The 18496-nt window shown below is 34.3% G+C and overlaps 1 protein-coding gene across 5 annotated transcripts in view; it reads left to right on the top strand.

The window, feature by feature from the left end:
- The window catches only part of chd2 (chromodomain helicase DNA binding protein 2), a 63314-nt gene that overhangs the window by 32984 nt on the left and 11834 nt on the right, over positions 1 to 18496 (top strand). For all 5 annotated transcript variants that reach the window (XM_073929466.1, XM_009293623.5, NM_001281462.1 and 2 more), the window contains 14 exons: positions 2961 to 3032; positions 4440 to 4589; positions 4866 to 5014; positions 5111 to 5300; positions 5385 to 5555; positions 11514 to 11683; positions 11766 to 11807; positions 13229 to 13368; positions 13474 to 13612; positions 16104 to 16254; positions 16330 to 16452; positions 16847 to 16963; positions 17074 to 17211; positions 18065 to 18181. In XM_073929466.1, the coding sequence (XP_073785567.1) occupies positions 2961 to 3032; positions 4440 to 4589; positions 4866 to 5014; positions 5111 to 5300; positions 5385 to 5555; positions 11514 to 11683; positions 11766 to 11807; positions 13229 to 13368; positions 13474 to 13612; positions 16104 to 16254; positions 16330 to 16452; positions 16847 to 16963; positions 17074 to 17211; positions 18065 to 18181 (1869 nt within the window). The remainder of the gene's footprint in view (positions 1 to 2960; positions 3033 to 4439; positions 4590 to 4865; positions 5015 to 5110; positions 5301 to 5384; positions 5556 to 11513; positions 11684 to 11765; positions 11808 to 13228; positions 13369 to 13473; positions 13613 to 16103; positions 16255 to 16329; positions 16453 to 16846; positions 16964 to 17073; positions 17212 to 18064; positions 18182 to 18496) is intronic.

The raw sequence follows: 18496 nt of genomic DNA, 5'->3' as shown, positions 1-18496 counted from the left end.
AAGTGGAAAGTACTTAAAAACAAATACAGGTCCTTAAAAGTGCTTAAATTAAATTTGAAATTAAAATTGTTTAATTCAACAATTGTACTTAATGGCCAAAAACAGAACGAAAAATCTTTAATTTAAAATCTAGTACAGTAACACTAGCTATGTTTCCATCCAAAGATACGAATTAAGCAGCGTTTCCATCCGATGGGTCAAAGAGAACATAATCATCACGCCCTGATTAACTGGTGCCAAATATCAATAGTAAAGATGGTATTTGCTGCGGTAGGAGAGGCTGCGTGAATCTCTTCTCTACTTTATAAATTACTTGGGTCTCAGAAGACAAATGCTGACATATAATGGTGTGGTGGTGTTTGAAGGCGTGAGATGCAGAGCACAGATGCTTGTGAGTGTTCTGGAGGTAATTGATTATATAAAAACACTTATACTGAAATGGTTAGGCGTTGAATGACCAAAACAACATTACAGTGTGCCCAGCCTGCTGGTTTGTTTATTCACACATTTTGATCATCACATGATCTTTTCTAACAAAAACACCTGACTTTTTTAATGCACATACTGGAATTTGTTCAATAAAAGTGTTTCCATTGCATTCATGCGCATCCTATCGAATAAAAAGTTTATCCTACTCGGTACCTTGGTGTTTTCATCCAAAAAATTTATGCGCATATCTAAAATGTGCATAAAAATAGTTGGATGGAAACATAGCTACTGACAAATATTGCACATTTTTTTGAAAATTTTCAAAAATAACAAATTTTATTAAAGTTCTTTTAAAATAACTTTTCTTTCTTTTTTTAAATAGTCAAATTTGTTTTAAATCACTCTGACTTTTTAGTGTAAATATTAAGTGCAAGTTAAATGTTTAGTACAGTACGGACATGGCCCTACATATGCTGGGGTATGAATTACAAAGTTGCTTGATTAAAAATGAATAGTGCTTTAAAGGGCCATGAAACCGCCTTTTTCGGTTCAAGTCTACCTCCAAATTTAAAAAAAAAATGCTTCATGATGGGCGTGGAGAGCTGCGAGCAGAGGCAGTTTGCTCACAAAATGAGACACAAACCTGAGGAGACTCATGATTTTATAGTTTACAAAGTTAAAATGCAAAAAATAAACAGTAATTTGATGCCCTGGAATATTTGTTATTCGTAATTTTATACATACATAACCACAATTTGTTATATCATTATAAAGATAATCATGTAAATACTAAATGAGGAGGACTTTTTAATCACCAGGTTTAAATGCATATGGAGCAGTGTAACAGGTCTTTTCTTGTCTGTTCCAATTTTAAGAATATGCGAACACAGCAGCACGGATATAGGCAATGTGTCTGAATGGTAACAAACTCTGATAAAACTGATAAAAGACATTCTCTTACAGCTCTCCCGACAAATATGCTTGTTGCAAACCTACAGCTTTGCTGTATCGGCCCTGACAGCACAATGGGAAAAAAAACATGCAACAAACCCTGTGAATCATAGAAACAAACACATACAACCCTTCATGAACGGCTAAATACTGCTTGCGGTGCGCAGTTATGGTATCACCCAATCATTGGGTCTCAGAGCTTGGCGGATCTGCCTTGCCTTCAGAAAGCTATGAATAATAATGAGAAACCAACACGTCATCACTCCACTAACAGATTCACGCTACGTCACTGATTTTGGTCCCGTTCTAAATATCTTTTTAAACCTAGAAGATAAAATCAGCTGACGAAAGCTCCAAGCTTTCCAGTTTTTCCCACAATTAAAGCTGACAGGTGCTAACTGATGCTCAACACACAAATCTATTCAAATTACAAAAAAGTACTCCAGGGTGTCTTAAACCTTTAAAAAGTCATTGAATCTGCTGTTCATGAAAGTGTTCATGTGAAACCCTGTGTTAGGATACTTTAGCAAACTAAAGTAAACTGTGGCATATTATGCTCATACATTCTTCATACAATAGACTAAAAAAGCCCAACAATAAATATGGAAGTATTGAATGTAATTTTTGTTTTGTATGCTTTAAGACGCATCCAAATTTTGGCAATATTTCAAAATAATGTTATGATCAGATCTGAATAATGATGATGAGAAAAAGCTCTACAACTTGGGTACAAGTTGCTTATCAGTATCTACTTTCACCACTTATTTCATAAATAAACTATTTGAAATAAAAGATAATGACAGAAACAAAGTAGTTCTGAAAGAAAAAGGTTTATAATTCTAAATTTTAATAGCACTTATCTGTGCAAAGCTATTTCTAAACAAATTTCCAATTTCCATAATTTCCATGGTATTGTATATTTTCTGGAATACATAAATCATTGTAATTTTTTATATGATTTCTTTATCCTCTTGAATAATCTGTAACTTACATTTGAAGGTTACTTAAATAATGCAACTGGTGAAACATGCAATGTGTGCACACATTCGAATCCATTGTGAAAGAGAAGCGTTTTTTCTCATATGAATAGTGTCAGGTTAGGTATGAAGTATTTTTCTGTAAAGTAAGATATTTGTTTTGCTCTGTGTGCATGTTACAGAGTGTATATTTAGAAGTTACATGAATGCCTTTCTGCAGTGTCCTCATACAGTTGTTGATCTTCTAAATCTGAATCTCTGTTTTGTCTGTGGAGAGGTTCAGATGTAGTTGTGCATAAACTTGGCTCTGGTGATGTAGAGAATCATGTGTCAGGGTCGCAGTATGTCTGCTCTGACAGCAAGTTCCCTGAGCCTATTTTTATCCACCGTTATTTTTGATCGGTGTGGCTTTGAGCATTAGCACAGCTTGCGTCTCAATGTTGTTTTGGTCTGGCAAAATATCTTCAGTGTCCTCATAATTCTGTGGTAACTTTGGATGTTTCGGGATTTTAATAGGAGCCTATCAATCTGAGCTTCCCTAGTTTGGTCATAGTGTCATGCTTGACATTGCTTAACCGTATCTGTGTTTTCTCTTACGATCAGCGTTTGGACGGATCCATCAAGGGTGAGCTCCGAAAACAAGCATTGGACCACTTTAATGCAGAAGGCTCTGAGGTAAGAAGCCAGACTGTGCCATGCATGTTTGTTTTGTTTGGGCAGAGTTTCGCTGTCTGCAGATGTTTGCTATGGTTGTGATGTTTCAGGCAGCGCTTTGCGTCAGAGCTCAGTTGACAGCACTGGTACCGGTTTTGGGAATTCTTGATCCATGGGAAATAAAAACGGGCTTTATTTAATTATCTGGAGATTTGAGGATGTAATTCATGAGCAAAAGGATTTAGTTTGATTTGGACTGAAAGGCCTACATGTGTGTTGAAAATAATCAATGTTAAAATTTATATAATGTTAAGATTTAAATATTAAATATACAGCAGAACAGAGATGTGAATTTTGTGTCACTGCATTTTTTAACAAATTATATAAAGTCAGTAAAGAGTTTTTCCATCTGACATCCCTAACAGGATGCAGATGTAAATTATGTTCAGTGAAACATCAACTATCAAATATCAACTTCTGAGCTGAAACCAAAAGTTCTAGATGCATTTCAAAATTGAAAATGCTTTGTAATGATATTTTTATTTAATTATTATTATAAAGTAATTGTGTAAGACTTTTTAAAAGTGTATTCAATTACCACATTTTATTGGTAGTAAAATTTAATTAATAGTTAACCAGGTGTCATTTTACCAGTGTTGCCATGACAGCACGGTAGCGCTACTGCAAGCAGCAGGAACAAGTACACACAAATATAAGAATGTCATGACGGCATGTTATTTGTTTGAACTTTGCTTTTCTGGTAACAATGTGTGGTTGATGTAAAAAAAAAAAAAAAAAAAAAAAAGGTACAGGAGTACATGAACAGAATATCCACAGAGCAGAATGAGCTATTTTAAAACTAATAGCTGCTCTGCAGCATCTCCTGCATCTCTTTTGCACACAGCAAGTAATAGAAATGAATGGGTTTAGCGAAGTGCTTTCCGTGTCTGGTGTGAATGCTGTTCCACTCTACTCAGTGACAATGTCTGGAGGAAGAGTAAAACTAGTCCACATTCTTTTTTTGGCGCATAGTTTGACCGATTTTCTCTTTTGGACAAAACATTTTCGGCCAATTACTTTTGGTGACAAAAATCCCAAACAATTACATCAATTTTATTCAGTTACTCTTTTTTATTTTTTTATTCATTTATTTTATTATATAAATGATAAACATTTTCATTCATAACATTATACATCATGTTGTAATGTAACTCATTAATATGACTATTTTATGTAAAATACTGAGTAGGTTCATTATAACGCATCTTTTTTAATTATGTGTCATAGTTTTTATCAAGTGAAAATTATAATATGATCAATCGCCGGCTGTGAAGTAATTTACCCTGGGATAGGAGATTTATGTGTCAGTTAATGGATACACTGATGTGTTTAGCTGTTGTTCTCATTGTCCATTCGTGTCTTGACCAGGACTTCTGTTTCCTGCTGTCCACCCGAGCCGGAGGGCTTGGGATTAACTTGGCCTCTGCTGACACAGTGGTGATCTTTGACTCTGACTGGAACCCACAGAATGATCTTCAAGCTCAGGCCAGAGCCCACAGGATTGGCCAGAAAAAGCAAGTACGTAGAGCTTAAATATTATTGTATAATCACACAAACTGTTTGATGAACTTTTAAAGGTCCTGTTTACAGATGTTATAATCGATTTTAATCTCAAATTTAGCTTAAATATATACAATTTGGTCTGAAATTGTCTACTATCTTGAATTGTTCCTTTGAGGGGACGGTATATGGGTGTATCCATGATTTTTTTAGTCTTTCAATATAATATTGTGAATGGATCAACAAAAATGCCACAGTATCTAGATTTATTTATTTTGTGGATTCTTTGCATAGGTGAATATCTATCGTCTGGTCACAAAAGGGACTGTGGAGGAGGACATTATTGAAAGAGCTAAAAAGAAGATGGTTCTAGACCATCTTGTCATTCAGAGAATGGACACCACTGGTCGAACCGTACTGGATAACAGTTCAGCAAATTCAAAGTAAGAACCTTGAAATGAAATGGAAATAAAAATCTGATTTCTTTGCTAATTTTTTTTCTGTTTTCACTAAATATCTGTGTGTTTTGTCATTTGTAGTTCAAATCCCTTCAATAAGGAAGAACTGTCAGCGATCTTGAAGTTTGGAGCAGAGGATCTGTTTAAGGAAGCTGAGGGGGAGGAATCAGAACCGCAGGAAATGGACATCGATGAGATATTGCGGCTTGCTGAAACCAGAGAGAGCGATCAGGGATCCAGTGCTACCGATGAGCTTCTGTCTCAGTTTAAGGTACTCCATTAAATCTTTGTAATTTTTATAGTACATATTGCCCCTTAAAGTTGGAACAAGCATTAACTGTGTGTATTCTGGCAGGTGGCTAACTTCACCATGGATGAAAGCACACCAGATCTTGATGAAAAACCTGGCCGGGACTGGGATGAAATAATTCCAGAAGAGCAGCGGCGGAAGGTGGAGGAAGAGCAGAAGCAGAAGGAGATGGAGGATATCTACATGCTGCCAAGAAGCAGAAGCTCCAACAAGAAGGTAAGTAGGTGCTTGTAGAATATTTGAGTTAGACTTTGAGTTAGAGATAGACTTTATTTTCATGAGTAGTTAGAGTTAAGTCAGATCAAATGTTTGGGAATGCAGTATATGGGTGATATATAAGTAAATCTAACAGACAATGTTAACAATATTTGACAAAGTTATAATGTAATATATTAAAGGGCCATGAAACCCCCATTTCAGCAGGATGTTTTCACACCTCTAGTTTGGAAAAAGTCAGGAAAGTGTGTCTAGCTCTGTTTGGGTGGGAGTGTCGGGGGAGGGAAAATGGGCAGGGTTTGAATAAAAATGGGAGTTGCCATTTTGGCACGCGCTGAGGACAGATGAAAAACAAACACACACACACACACGCAGGGGAGAAAGGCAGTGTGTTTAATGACGGTGAAATGTTTGATACCGCACGACGTATAGGAGAAAAAAAAGCCTCTGCATTTTGTCTGTAACTCAGATGCACTCAGTAGGTCAGAAAGCTGTGTGTATAGACTATCCTGTCACAAAATGCGGCAAATATTCAACACGACGGTTGGCAAAAGTTTGCTTACAGTGTTCAAGTGTGTACATACAGAGAGCAGCATTTACAGCGGATCTTTTTAATATTGTAGTGATATTAACGTACTGTAAACTAAGTAACTTAAAAAATCATTTTGATTAAGATCTGTCTTTAAACACTAAAAAGAGTACAGCTGACCATACCAACCATAACTTTGCCATCTGAATGAACAAAGAAAGGGCGCTGATCGCATACACTTACCGAATCTGTAGACAGGATAATCAACACATACTGGAGCTGCGTCTTTTTTTAAAGGAGACGAGCAGCAAATCCGGATCTCACCATAGAAGAGAAATGCTCTCGAGTAAAAAAAGTTCCAAACACATTTCTGCCATGAGTCACTTCTGCCATGAGAAACAAAGCTTTACATTATGAAAGCAACACTGGCGACCCGTATCTTCATACAATTCGTATTCTTTTCTTTTGGCACAGACGTCCAGTCTACACGCTGGAATACACGCTAAGATCTCATGGCCGTGACGCAGCTTCAAAAATTCGTTTTAAACCGAAAGTACGAATTTGCTCAAAATAACGCAAAAACAACCAATTTTCACTTTTTAGTAAAATATATTTGTCCTAATAGTGTTTTTAGTACATTTTAGTACATATAGCACAAAAGTAATGGTACATCTGTTTCTGTCAGTTTATTTTCTGCAACAGTTTTTTTTCCTTGTTTTTTTAAATCTACTCTTTATTTCTATGTTGTTTAACATGAAACATGGTGTGTATATATATATATATATATATATATGTGTATATATATATATATATATATATATGTGTGTGTGTGTGTATATATATATATATATATATATATATATATATATATATATATATATATATATATATATATATATATATATATATATATATATATATATGTGTATCTATTCATCTATTCTGGTTGACCTTAATGTGATATGTGTTTAGTTGACCTTTTTGATTACAGTGCCCAGACCTAACAAAATATGAGACACACACATAACAGGAAATTCTGGGAATACTCAGAAAGCATTGTAAAATTCTACAGTTGTAAAAAACACTATAACTCTGGAATTGTATGATCCATGTAGTCGAAAGTAGATATGCATTATCTTTAATGGACATGAATGCATATCTTCTAATATGACTTTGATACTTGCTAATTGCTAATATGACTTGATACTTGCTAAAAAATGCTTCCAGCAGCAAATTAGATTTTAGCAGGTAATAACATTACTCTTAAGCCCCGGTCAGATCATGACGATTTGGGCATGATTTCCCTGATGTAGTGTGTCGTAGGGATTTGTAAATGACAGTTGGGCATCATGACACCAGATTCAATCATTTTTTTTTGTATAATGCAGCATAGTTCACGACAACCGATTCCATGCCTGCGAGGCCTCACGACACCCTTGAAGAAAATCTAGCATGTTTAATTTATTACACGTTCTACACAACGAGTTTTGTCATGTGGGTGACACTGTGCAATAGGAGCACATAACTTCTCGGTTATCTCAGTGGGTGCTGCCGTTAACCGTTTAATCGTTGGTTATGCAAACTTTAACTATCTTTTCTAAAATATCAAGGTGTTTAAAGCAATTTTATCTGACATACTTGCACAAACATGCAGACATCTCCATTCTCACAACAAGTTTCTGAGTTCGCTCATCCTTCCAACAGAGTTTGTTCTTCTGAGGTAAACTGGGAACATCTTCAGTGCTGCGAATACATTGTAAAAGCATTTCCTGCTTATTCAAATTTGTCATTAGAAAAAAAACTAAAAACTGTTTAATATAGGCTTCTCTGAAATATTTCACTTTAATTTTATTTAGGCTAAATTATTATTTTATTTAACAAAACAACACAATCCCAAGGAAATTCATGTTTTGGTTCATATAGCAGATTCGTTTTGAAGCACTTCACCTTAAATGTTATTCGTTATTCTTGTTTATAGATAACTGACCAACAAAATATACATTAAAATTAAGATAAAAATTATAGCAAATGAACTCCATTTAAAAAAGATATGTTTTTTTTCAAGGAAAATATACAAATTATATTTTTGTTTGTGCCCGTCCACTACTCAACTGTACGGGTGGATGATTTGTTTTTCTCTGAGGAAAATAAGGAGCTCATAAATGCTTCACTGTGATTGTTGTATCACAAACCTCAGTTATATATTTGCAAAATGTTTAATATGTCATTATTTTATGTCTTAAGCATCTGATTTTTCCTTGCTGCTGCTGATGTGCTTTCATTTTCTCTGTCTCACTCGCAGCAAGTTCAGGTGATGGAGTGTTTAATAATCAACCCTGGCAAAAAACATAAATTTAGTATTAGGAATTATAAGCTTGATCCTATACGTGTCATAACGAATGCCCTTAAATAATAAAGTTATTGTCAGCAAGCATCAATGTTTATTGAGAAATAAGATAATTGAAATAAGATGAAAACATTTTTATTTAAGATAAGAAATATCATTATAGCAACACTTGTGACTGCTTTGGGAAATAACACTTAACGTAGACGTCACGGAATGACTGATCGTGAAGGATTGTGTAGTCTGGCACATTTGTTACCCATGTCAAGATTTTATCAAGAAAAAATCCCATAATCTGACATAGTGACTTTCATAACCGACAATAAAAATAATGTGATCTGATAATTGCCTTCATTTGCAGTGGATAGACATACCTGTAGAACATGGTAAACAATTGGGTATGTGTACCATTTTTCTGTGGAAATTGGCCAAAAGGCACTATAATAAGCAGTATAATTTACCTTCTGGCAACCAACTTTAATACATTGCAGGACAACTTTTTTTGTCTGTATGACAAAGTTATCAAAAATACTTTTCATTTGATAATCAGTTTGCAAAGGAATCCATATACTACACTTAATTATATCAGTGCGTATTTATATGAACATGATAGATTATAGACCTGACGGTCGTGTGACGTGCTCCCTGTGGCTTTTCACTGCTTTTATCCTCTCGTGAGAGCTGGATCTGTAATATCTTGCACAGACTGTAATGACTCATTAGATTTTATAGCCACTCGCGGGATTCCCAAGTGATGGCAGCACATGTTGAAGTATGCGGCATTGTAGCTTTTGGAAATGAGTCATTAAGTTTTACTGCATACTGGACTCCCCGGCGATAAGACCGTGTGTGTTTGCAGCCACATGCTCATTACTCTTGCTTTACACGAGAGATGATTTAATCCAAAACAGAACAGAAACATCCACAGAAAGAATTCAGAGAAACCACTATTTTAATACTGCTAAAACTGACTTTGCATTAAGAGACTAGATGCTAGATGCTAGGATGCACCATAGAGCATTGTGTAAAAAGTCATATATGAATGCAGACCAGTGTTAATTTCGACAGCCAATTTTCGTTTAATCTTAGTGTTTTGACTAAAATTTCATTTCAGATTTAATCATATTTTAGTCATATTTAGTTGACTAAATCTACTCTTCATTTAGTTAACTAAATATATTTAATTTAAGTGTAATATAAAAAAATATTGTATTTATTTATTTATCCAAAATATTCTAAATTAATATTAAATAAAAGTTTTAATTAAAATATGTATTTTAGCTTTACCATTGAAGACTGGAAATTAGATATGCATTGTTTTTTTTTTTTATATCATAAGTAATACAGTTGAAGTCAGAATTATTAAAGCCCCTGAATTATTAGTTATTATTCTAATAACAGATTTATTTTATCTTTGCCATGACAGTAAATAATATTTGACTAGATATTTTTTTAAGACTCTTCTATACAGCTTAAAGTGACGTTTAAAGGCTTAACTAGGTTAATTAGGTTAACTGGGCAGGTTAGGGTAATTAGGCAAGTTATTGTATAACAATGGTTTGTTCTGTAGACTATCGATTTATAGCTTAAAGGGGCTAATAATTTTGACCTTAAAATGTTTTTTTTTATTTATTTATTTATTTTTATTAAAAACTATTTTAATAGCCGAAATAAAACAAATAAGGCTTTCTCCAGAGAAAAAAAAAAAAGTTATTAGACACTGAAAATTTCCTTGCGCTGGTAAACATAATTTGGGAAATATTTAAAAAAGAAAAAAAATTTCAACAGGAGTTTAATAATTTTGTATTTTAACTGTATGTAAATTTATGTGTCGGCAAGAACAGTAGAAAATGAATGCCATGATAATATGTTGGCTATGTAAAAACTTTTAATGTACAATCTAATGACGTCAATTCTCTCAACTGGTGCAGTTAGCTCATGGACATATTCATATAGACCAGTGCTTCTCAACCATGTTCCTGAAGGACCAACAGCACTGCATGTTTTGGATGTCTCCTTCATCTGTCACACATATTTCTGGTCTTTCAGTCTGTCCTAATGAGCTGACGATCTGAGTCGCGTGTGTTTGGTTAAGGAAACATTGAAAATGTGCAGAGCTGGTGGTCCTCCAGAAACGTGGTTGAGAAACACTGATGTAGACATTTTTATCCACGTGAGGTTATATTTACAAGTAACCTATAGTTAAACAGTTGAAAATGATCATTTATGAATCCATTCAGTCGATATCCGCGTCTGGCTGGAGAACATTTACGTTAGCTTAGCATAAATCATTGAATTGAATTAAATCATCAGCATTTCATTTAAAATATTCAAAAAAGATTTTCAATTATTTACAGATTTTAAGCTTGCCTTTTCTGTAGTTACATTGTGTACTAAGACATATGGGAAATTAAAATGTTGCTATTTGTTATTTTCAAGGCTGATATGGCTAGGAACTATACTCTCAATCTGGCATAATAATCTTTGCTCTCTTACCATGGCTTCAGCAGAATATTATGCCAATATTTCGCTTGATGCCTCCATCTATCTTGGTAATCTTCAATCTTTAAACAGAAAAATTAAAATTTTTGGGTTGAAATGCTAATGGTCTAATCCAATTCAATGATTTATGCTAAGCTAAGCTAAACGTTCTTCGGCCAGACCTGAAAATCAGCTGAATGGTTTAAAAATGGTCAAATTCAACTGTTTAACTCAAGCTTACTTACAAAAAAACGCCATTTTAAAAAAAATTGAGTATTTCTTAAATGTATACACTTTTCTATGCACATTTAGCAAGATAATAACATCCGTCTAGTAACAAAACTATTTGCTCATGTATGTACACATGCAGCAGTTTTATTACATAGCAATCATCTGCAATGTATTAATATTTAATTCTTTAAGTAGTTCTTTACGGCATTTTACTTTAGGTTGAGGATGTTTGCTTTTTAATTGTCATTGCCATTATCAGTGAAATAGTGCCTCTGAATTGGACATATTACAGTTATTGATATGTTAATTAATTGATTGTTAATTCATACAAAGATCAATAACGGGGATGCCTACTGTATTGTGATGTTTTTAGGCACAAGCCAATGACAGCGACAGTGATGTGGGATCCAAACTAAAGCACAGATCCTCAGGTTCAGACAGTGAAACCGATGACAGCGAGGATGACAAGCGGCCTAAGAGGCGAGGAAGGCCAAGAGCCCGCAAAAACAACGTGGAGGGATTTACTGATGCTGAGATCCGCAGGTGAATAAACTAAACATTTATTTACTCATTTAAGTGAGGCTTTGCTCTGAACATTGCATTTACGTAATTGTCTTTATTTTAGGTTTATAAAAGCATACAAGAAATTTGGAGCTCCACTTGAGAGGTGAGAAATAAACCAAGACATTTAAAATTAATCACGACAATTCAGATTTTTACATTATGTTCAAGGAAATATTTTATCCAGTAATTAGTTTTATTAATAAAAATCAGAATCATAAAATAAAAATAATAGTGTGTGAATTAACTGTATTCTACTGCAATATTATTTTTATACTCATAGTAATTATTAATATTTTTAGTTGGCTTTTATCTTCATGTTTTCAGATTTTGTATTGCCTTGTAGTTTCTGTTAATTCTTTGATAACTAATAGTTAATATAGATGTATAACCCTAAAGAAAAAAAAAACCTTTCTCAGTTTCGAAGTCTTATTTGGTTAGGAGAAAAAATCTAATTGAGTTTTATCTAATCAAAATTGTGATTTGCGGTTTAAAATATGATTTACTATAATTTCATAAAAGAGCTACACGTTTGATGTCATGGTTTTAACAGCACCAAAGAAAGACCAAGCATAATCACAATGTACGCTACACTATGCTTCTATTTATTTAAAACCATTTTTTCCCAAAGAAAGTTGTCAGATGTTATGACAAATTAAGAAAGTAACTACAGTATTTTAAATTCAATTTAATAAATTATATATAAAGTATATAGATATATAGAAATAAAACCTGTACATTTAGATTGTTTTACATTTTTCATATTGATTTCTTGACATTCACTGTGCATTGACAATGCTTTGCATACACATTTTATTTCACTGCACAAGAATTTTACCTGCTCAAAGAAAACTCCAATACATGCACAGAACAACATGAGAATTTATAGCAAATAAACAAATGTAAATATTATCCCGCTTGCGTTTTGAGCAGTGTCGATTAAGTTCTTAAACACCTGTGATTCGTCATTGTGTTTCCTCACTCGACAGAAAGAGCTGCGATTGGCTCTAAGGGTTAGCATGGCTCTGGGGTTATTCACCGATGAGTGACTGATATGGATAAACAGCCGCATTTACAGTCTATAATGCGCGGGTCAATATGGGTAGCAAATAGACGCAGTGAAGAAAACTCATGCTGCAGAGCAACACTATGTAACAGCTGAGAGAGGAGAGGTAATGTTAGCTCAAACAACCAGGTCAAAAGCCCATACACAGAGAGAGAGAGAAGCAGAGCAGGGATGGAGTTTACAGCATTTATTTGATCTCCACAGCAGTGAAATAGGGGCTCGTGGGTTCTGCTGTATCAGTTTTGTGCTCTTCAAGTAACATTAGTTGAATCATTTTATAAGGTAAAAAAAAAAGAATTTGTTTAATGGTTGAAACACTGAATGATTACTTAAGAAACTACTTACTTAATTCATTTTGTTTCTGATCCCATTCATAGACTTTTCCTGCAGTTTTAATGTGGTGACACTGTAATGTCTCTCAGTTAGGATAAGAACTGAACATGTTTTTTGTGTTTTCTTAGATTGGAGGCGATTGCCCGTGACTCTGAGCTGGTGGAGAAGTCCATTGCAGACCTGAAGCGACTAGGGGAGCTGGTGCACAACAGCTGCGTGACTGCAGTACAGGAGCACGAAGAGCACTTGAAGGAAAACCCTGTGGAAGGTGTGTGAATGTTGTCAGAGCAGTGCTGATTCAACATAGTGAATTATTAAAATGTTTTTTCTCATTTTTGTATTGTCTTTCATTTGTTTAATGTCTTCATTGCAGCTAAAGGCCCAGGGAAAAGACGAGGCATTAACATAAAAATCTCTGGAGTTCAGGTCAATGCTAAATCAATTATCCAGCATGAAGAGGAGTTTGAGCCCCTGCATAAAGCTGTGCCTTCAAATCCTGCTGAAAGGAACAAGTGAGTCCAAATTAAAGCTTTTTTCCGTGATCTATTAAATAGTTCAGTTGCAACAGACACAAACTGAATAGTGTATAATCAATTCAAGCACTTTGTGGGTGGAGATTTAATCAAGCCCATCTAAATGGGTCAAAATGTTTTTTTGAGGAACTTGGGGAAACAAATATAAATTTCATGATTGATTAGGGAATTTCCAATGCACAATAAGCTTCTGAATTAGGGTCACAAACAGAATCTGACCAGAAAAAAAAAAAATTAGATAACTGCACTAGATACAAATATTTGAAACTTTTTATATCTCAGTATTGGGTCACAGATGAGATGTCCCATTTTTGTGTCCAGTAACTTTTTTCTTTTTAACAAAAATATATTTTATATGCATAGAAATAATATTAAAAAGTAATGTTTTAAATAACATCTATGAAAATTATTAAAAATATTTAAAAAAAATTCTATTGTCTGTCATTCTGTGCAGAAGATATACTTTATTAAACATTATACAATATTCTTAGTGTGATGTATACTTATTAAAATATGGAAAATAAGTCATTATACTAAAATATATTTATACATATTTTTATATAATTATATTATATATTTATTTATAAAAACATATAGTAAATATTATTATATAGCTATTATATTATTATATAGCAACAAGGGAAAAAAAGGACATTGTGGTTTGAAGGATAGTGACAATTAATTAGTATTCGTATTGGCCTGCTTTTAATGTCTCTTTATTAATTGTTGTCTTTTATTAATGTTTATATACACTACCTGACAAAAGTCTTATTGTCGATCCCAGTTGTCAGAGCAATAAATAATAGCTTAACTTCTAGTTGATCATTTGGGAAAGTAGCAGAATGTTTTTCTGATGAATCATCTGTTGAACTGCATCATCACAAATACTGCTGAAGATCTATTGGAACCTGCATGGACCCAAGATTCTCACAGAAATCAGTCAAATTTGGTAAAGGAAAAATCATGGTTTGAGGTTGCATTCAGTATGGGGGCGTGCGAGAGATCTGCAGAGTGGATGGCAACTTCAACAGCCTGAGGTATCAAGACATTTATGCTGCCCATTACATTAAAAATCACTGGAGAGGGCAAATTCTTCAGCAGGATAGCGCTCCTCATACTTCAGCCTCCACATCAAAGTTCCTGAAAGTAAAGAAGGACAAGGTGCTCCAGGATTGGCCAGCCCAGTCACCAGTAATTATTAAGTATGTATGAGGTAAGATGAAGCAGAAGGCATTTAAGATGAATCCAAAGAATCTTGATGAATTCTGGGAGTCCTGCAAGAACACTTACTTTGCAATTCCAGATGACTTTATTATTACGTTATTTGAGTCATTGCAGAGAAGTATGGATGCAATCGTCCAAGTGCATGGAAGTCATACACAATATTAATTATTTTTCCACTGCACCATGACTTTATATTGTATACTTTGTGAAGTTTATTCATAAACTAATTTCGAGAGGAGCACGTGATTATTATTGAACATGGCTGGTTCTGCATTAGCATGCATGATCCACCAATCAGGCCATTCCTAACCCACTATAAAGAGCCAGGGTTTTTTCACTACAGTCATCTTCGATTTAAAGAATCCCCCCTTCCACCCCTACCTTTTCACCTTTCCCTCCATAGGGCAGCACAATGGCCCAGTCGTCTCACAGCAAGAACGTCACCGGTTCTAGTCCTTTAACAGGCTGGTGGTCGTTTCTGTGTGTAGTTTGCATGTTCTTCCCGTGCTTGCGTGGGTTTTCCCCGGGTCCTCCGTTTTCCTCCCACATTCCAAAAACATGCAAAACAAGTAAATTGATAAATCTAAATTTGCAATACAGGTAATCTCATAATGCAGCATATCTTTTAATAGCATTCAATTTTTAGTCATCAGCTCTTATTAAGGGGGAGTTGTCAAGATCCACCTGAGCTCAAGGCTCCCCTCTCTTCCTCCAAACGGGAGGGAGCCCAGGGCTCAAGAACCTTCGAGCTCAGGGCTCTCTCCCGGGACAGCATGCCAAACTTGCTTATAATCAATCATCAGCTAAGTGTGAACTCTTGAAACATTATTTCTGTTAAGTGAATTAAAAATCAAGGCATTATCATATTGTATTTATCTTGAGGTATTTGCCTTTCATATATGCCACTTCTGATACCAAAAATCAACTAGAAATAGAGTTATTATTTGTTGTTTCTAAACCTTGGAGAGCCGAAAAGACTTTTGTCAGGTAGTGTATATGAATGGTTTGAATGAATGGTAAACAATTATAGTAAAAAAAAATTGTGAAAAGAGAAAGACACTTCAAAATTTAAATTAAAATCTAAATTAATTCATGGCATACTGGACTAATGTAATTCTTCTAATTTGTAAATGTTGAGTTCTCGTCCCTGTCACATTTCCATTTTTCCAATTCTGATCCTATTCAAAAATAAGGCACAAAATGACATAGGATTAGCTCAATAATGTTTTCTTTCTTTGTTTGCCAGATTTCAGTTGACCTGCCGGGTGAAAACTCCTCACTTTGATGTGGACTGGGATATTCACGATGACACACAGTTGTTATTGGGAATATATGAGCACGGCTACGGCAACTGGGACTTGATCAAGACTGATCCTGACCTCAAACTTTCAGAGAAGGTACATCTAATTAAATGATTGCTTGCTCCAAAATTCATGTCGCTTGTTACTTGACCTCAAATGTCTTTTTTGTAGATTCTTCTTGATGACCCTGAAAAGAAACCTCAAGGAAAGCAGTTACAGATGCGAACAGACTACTTGCTGAAGATGCTGAAGAAAGACCTGGAAAGCCAAGATGCCATTAAAGCAGGAGATGAGGTGAGAGATCATGAGCGTTTTAAACTTTGAGACACACCAAGCTGAAGTCAAAGAATTAGCATTGATGAAAACAGACTGTGTTGTCACCACACATTGCCTGTGTATAGTCTCAACCTGGCCAAGATCCTAAGCGTGAACATATCAAATAAATGACAGTCTACAGAAATGACAACATACATTTTTTCTGACACAGGCCCAATATGTATCTTTCATTACCTGCGCAATGCAGTAGCCTGTATTGTCATTCCACAAAGGGAAACCAGAACTAGTTTTGCACACACACAAATTAAACAAAGCATCTGTTAGCAAAGGCACAGCAAATGGAAATAACTGAATATATTAAACATCAGTTTAGTATGTTTTATGACAATTTATAAATCTTCCAACCTCCCAGCCCAAAATTAAAAAGAGAAAACCTCGGATGAAGAAGAAGGCCCCTAGCAATGAACTGGTCAATGAAATCGCTTCTCCTCGTCTATCCGACAACCCATCAGAAGAGGGAGAGGTAAAGGTATGTTACTTTAAATGCATCTTATTACCTATATAAACTGGGATCTACAAACATAGAATCAACAATGCTTAATAGTTAAACTGCATTTTTACAATTCTCTCATTTTCCAGGATGATGGAGCTGAAAAAACACCCACAAAGAAGAAACAGAAAAAGGACAACAAAGAGAACAAAGAAAAAACAGGGACTCCTAAAAAAGAGAAGGAGGGGGACAAAGACAAAAAGCGTTCCAAGCCCAAAAAAGAAAAGGTATTTTTTTTTATGTTGGCGTCTGTGTTGGGTTTCTTCATGAGAATATTTCTTTTTGAAACTTGAATTTAAGAATACTATTCCACTGTCGTCCAAAGCACAGTGGTTGTATTTGGATCAACAAATGTCTTAAACTCATATTTAATTATTTATATTTTTTAGAAATAAAATTTTGTGGATTATGCATATAATATTATAAATATAATACTTTTGTTAAGAATTATTGAGTATTTTATCTCTTTTTCATTAAATCCATGTTGGACAAAACAAAATAAAATGACTATGTTTTTCAGAATAGTATGTCTTTTCAGAATTTACAGTGCTCAGCATATAGAAGTACACCCCTCATAAATCTTTGAAATTCATATTTTTTATAGGAAGCTGTACAATATTACATTTGTGCATGTACATTACTCAGTACTGAAGCCAAATCTGGAGCTAATCTAACAAAATAACTTGCGAAAATGATCCAAATTAGTACACCCAAATTTATGTTATAGAAAAATATTAAATACAAATTAAAAAAAAAGGAAAAATCAAGAGAATTAAAAAATAATCTGTTGAAATTTTGTAGGTTGTTTTGCAATATTTTGCTTAATTTAATTTTAATCGTTCAATTTCTTAATATCTTTGGTGACTAAAATACATTGCCTATTTTCACTTAGAAATGGATAAAAAAATATTCATTTTCAAGATGGGGTGTACACAGTTATGCTGAGCACTGTAAATATAATAGTTTTATTAATATTTTTTATCTTCTTTAAATTAATTTTGGACCAAAATAAAAGAATAAAAATACAAAATAAAATAAAATGACTGTCTCTCTTATAAGTTGAACTTCTCACATTTTCAGGCCAAACCAGCAGGAAAAGGGAAGAAAGCCCAGGGCCCTGTGCACATCACTCAAGGAAGTGAACCTATACCAATTGGAGAGGAAGATGATGAGCTGGACCAGGAAACATTTAGCATTGTGAGTTAAAATTCTGTCAAATAGTCGGTTAGTCGAATAGTCGGTGCAACCTCTAGAAAGAATAAATAAAACATTAGTTGGCTGCAGTCAACCACTCATTTGCCATTTTCATATAGATAATCATTTTATTTTTTCATTTAAATTCATTTTGAAATGTACAAAGACACGGAAGGGATGCGTTGACGGGGGAAAAAAACTGGGTGGGAGAAAAAAAACAAGAGTTATAGGAATATATATATGTTAAAGTTTTTCCACAAACACTTCCTGTACACTTCACATGTCAACCCTCCCGTTTTTGCCAGGATTCTCCGCTAT

This window comes from Danio rerio, chromosome 18 (assembly GCF_049306965.1).
Source record: "Danio rerio strain Tuebingen ecotype United States chromosome 18, GRCz12tu, whole genome shotgun sequence".
In the NCBI taxonomy this organism is placed as follows: domain Eukaryota; kingdom Metazoa; phylum Chordata; class Actinopteri; order Cypriniformes; family Danionidae; genus Danio; species Danio rerio.
The sequence above is the reverse complement of the archived record's forward strand: the minus strand, read 5'-3'. Positions and strand labels throughout refer to the sequence as shown.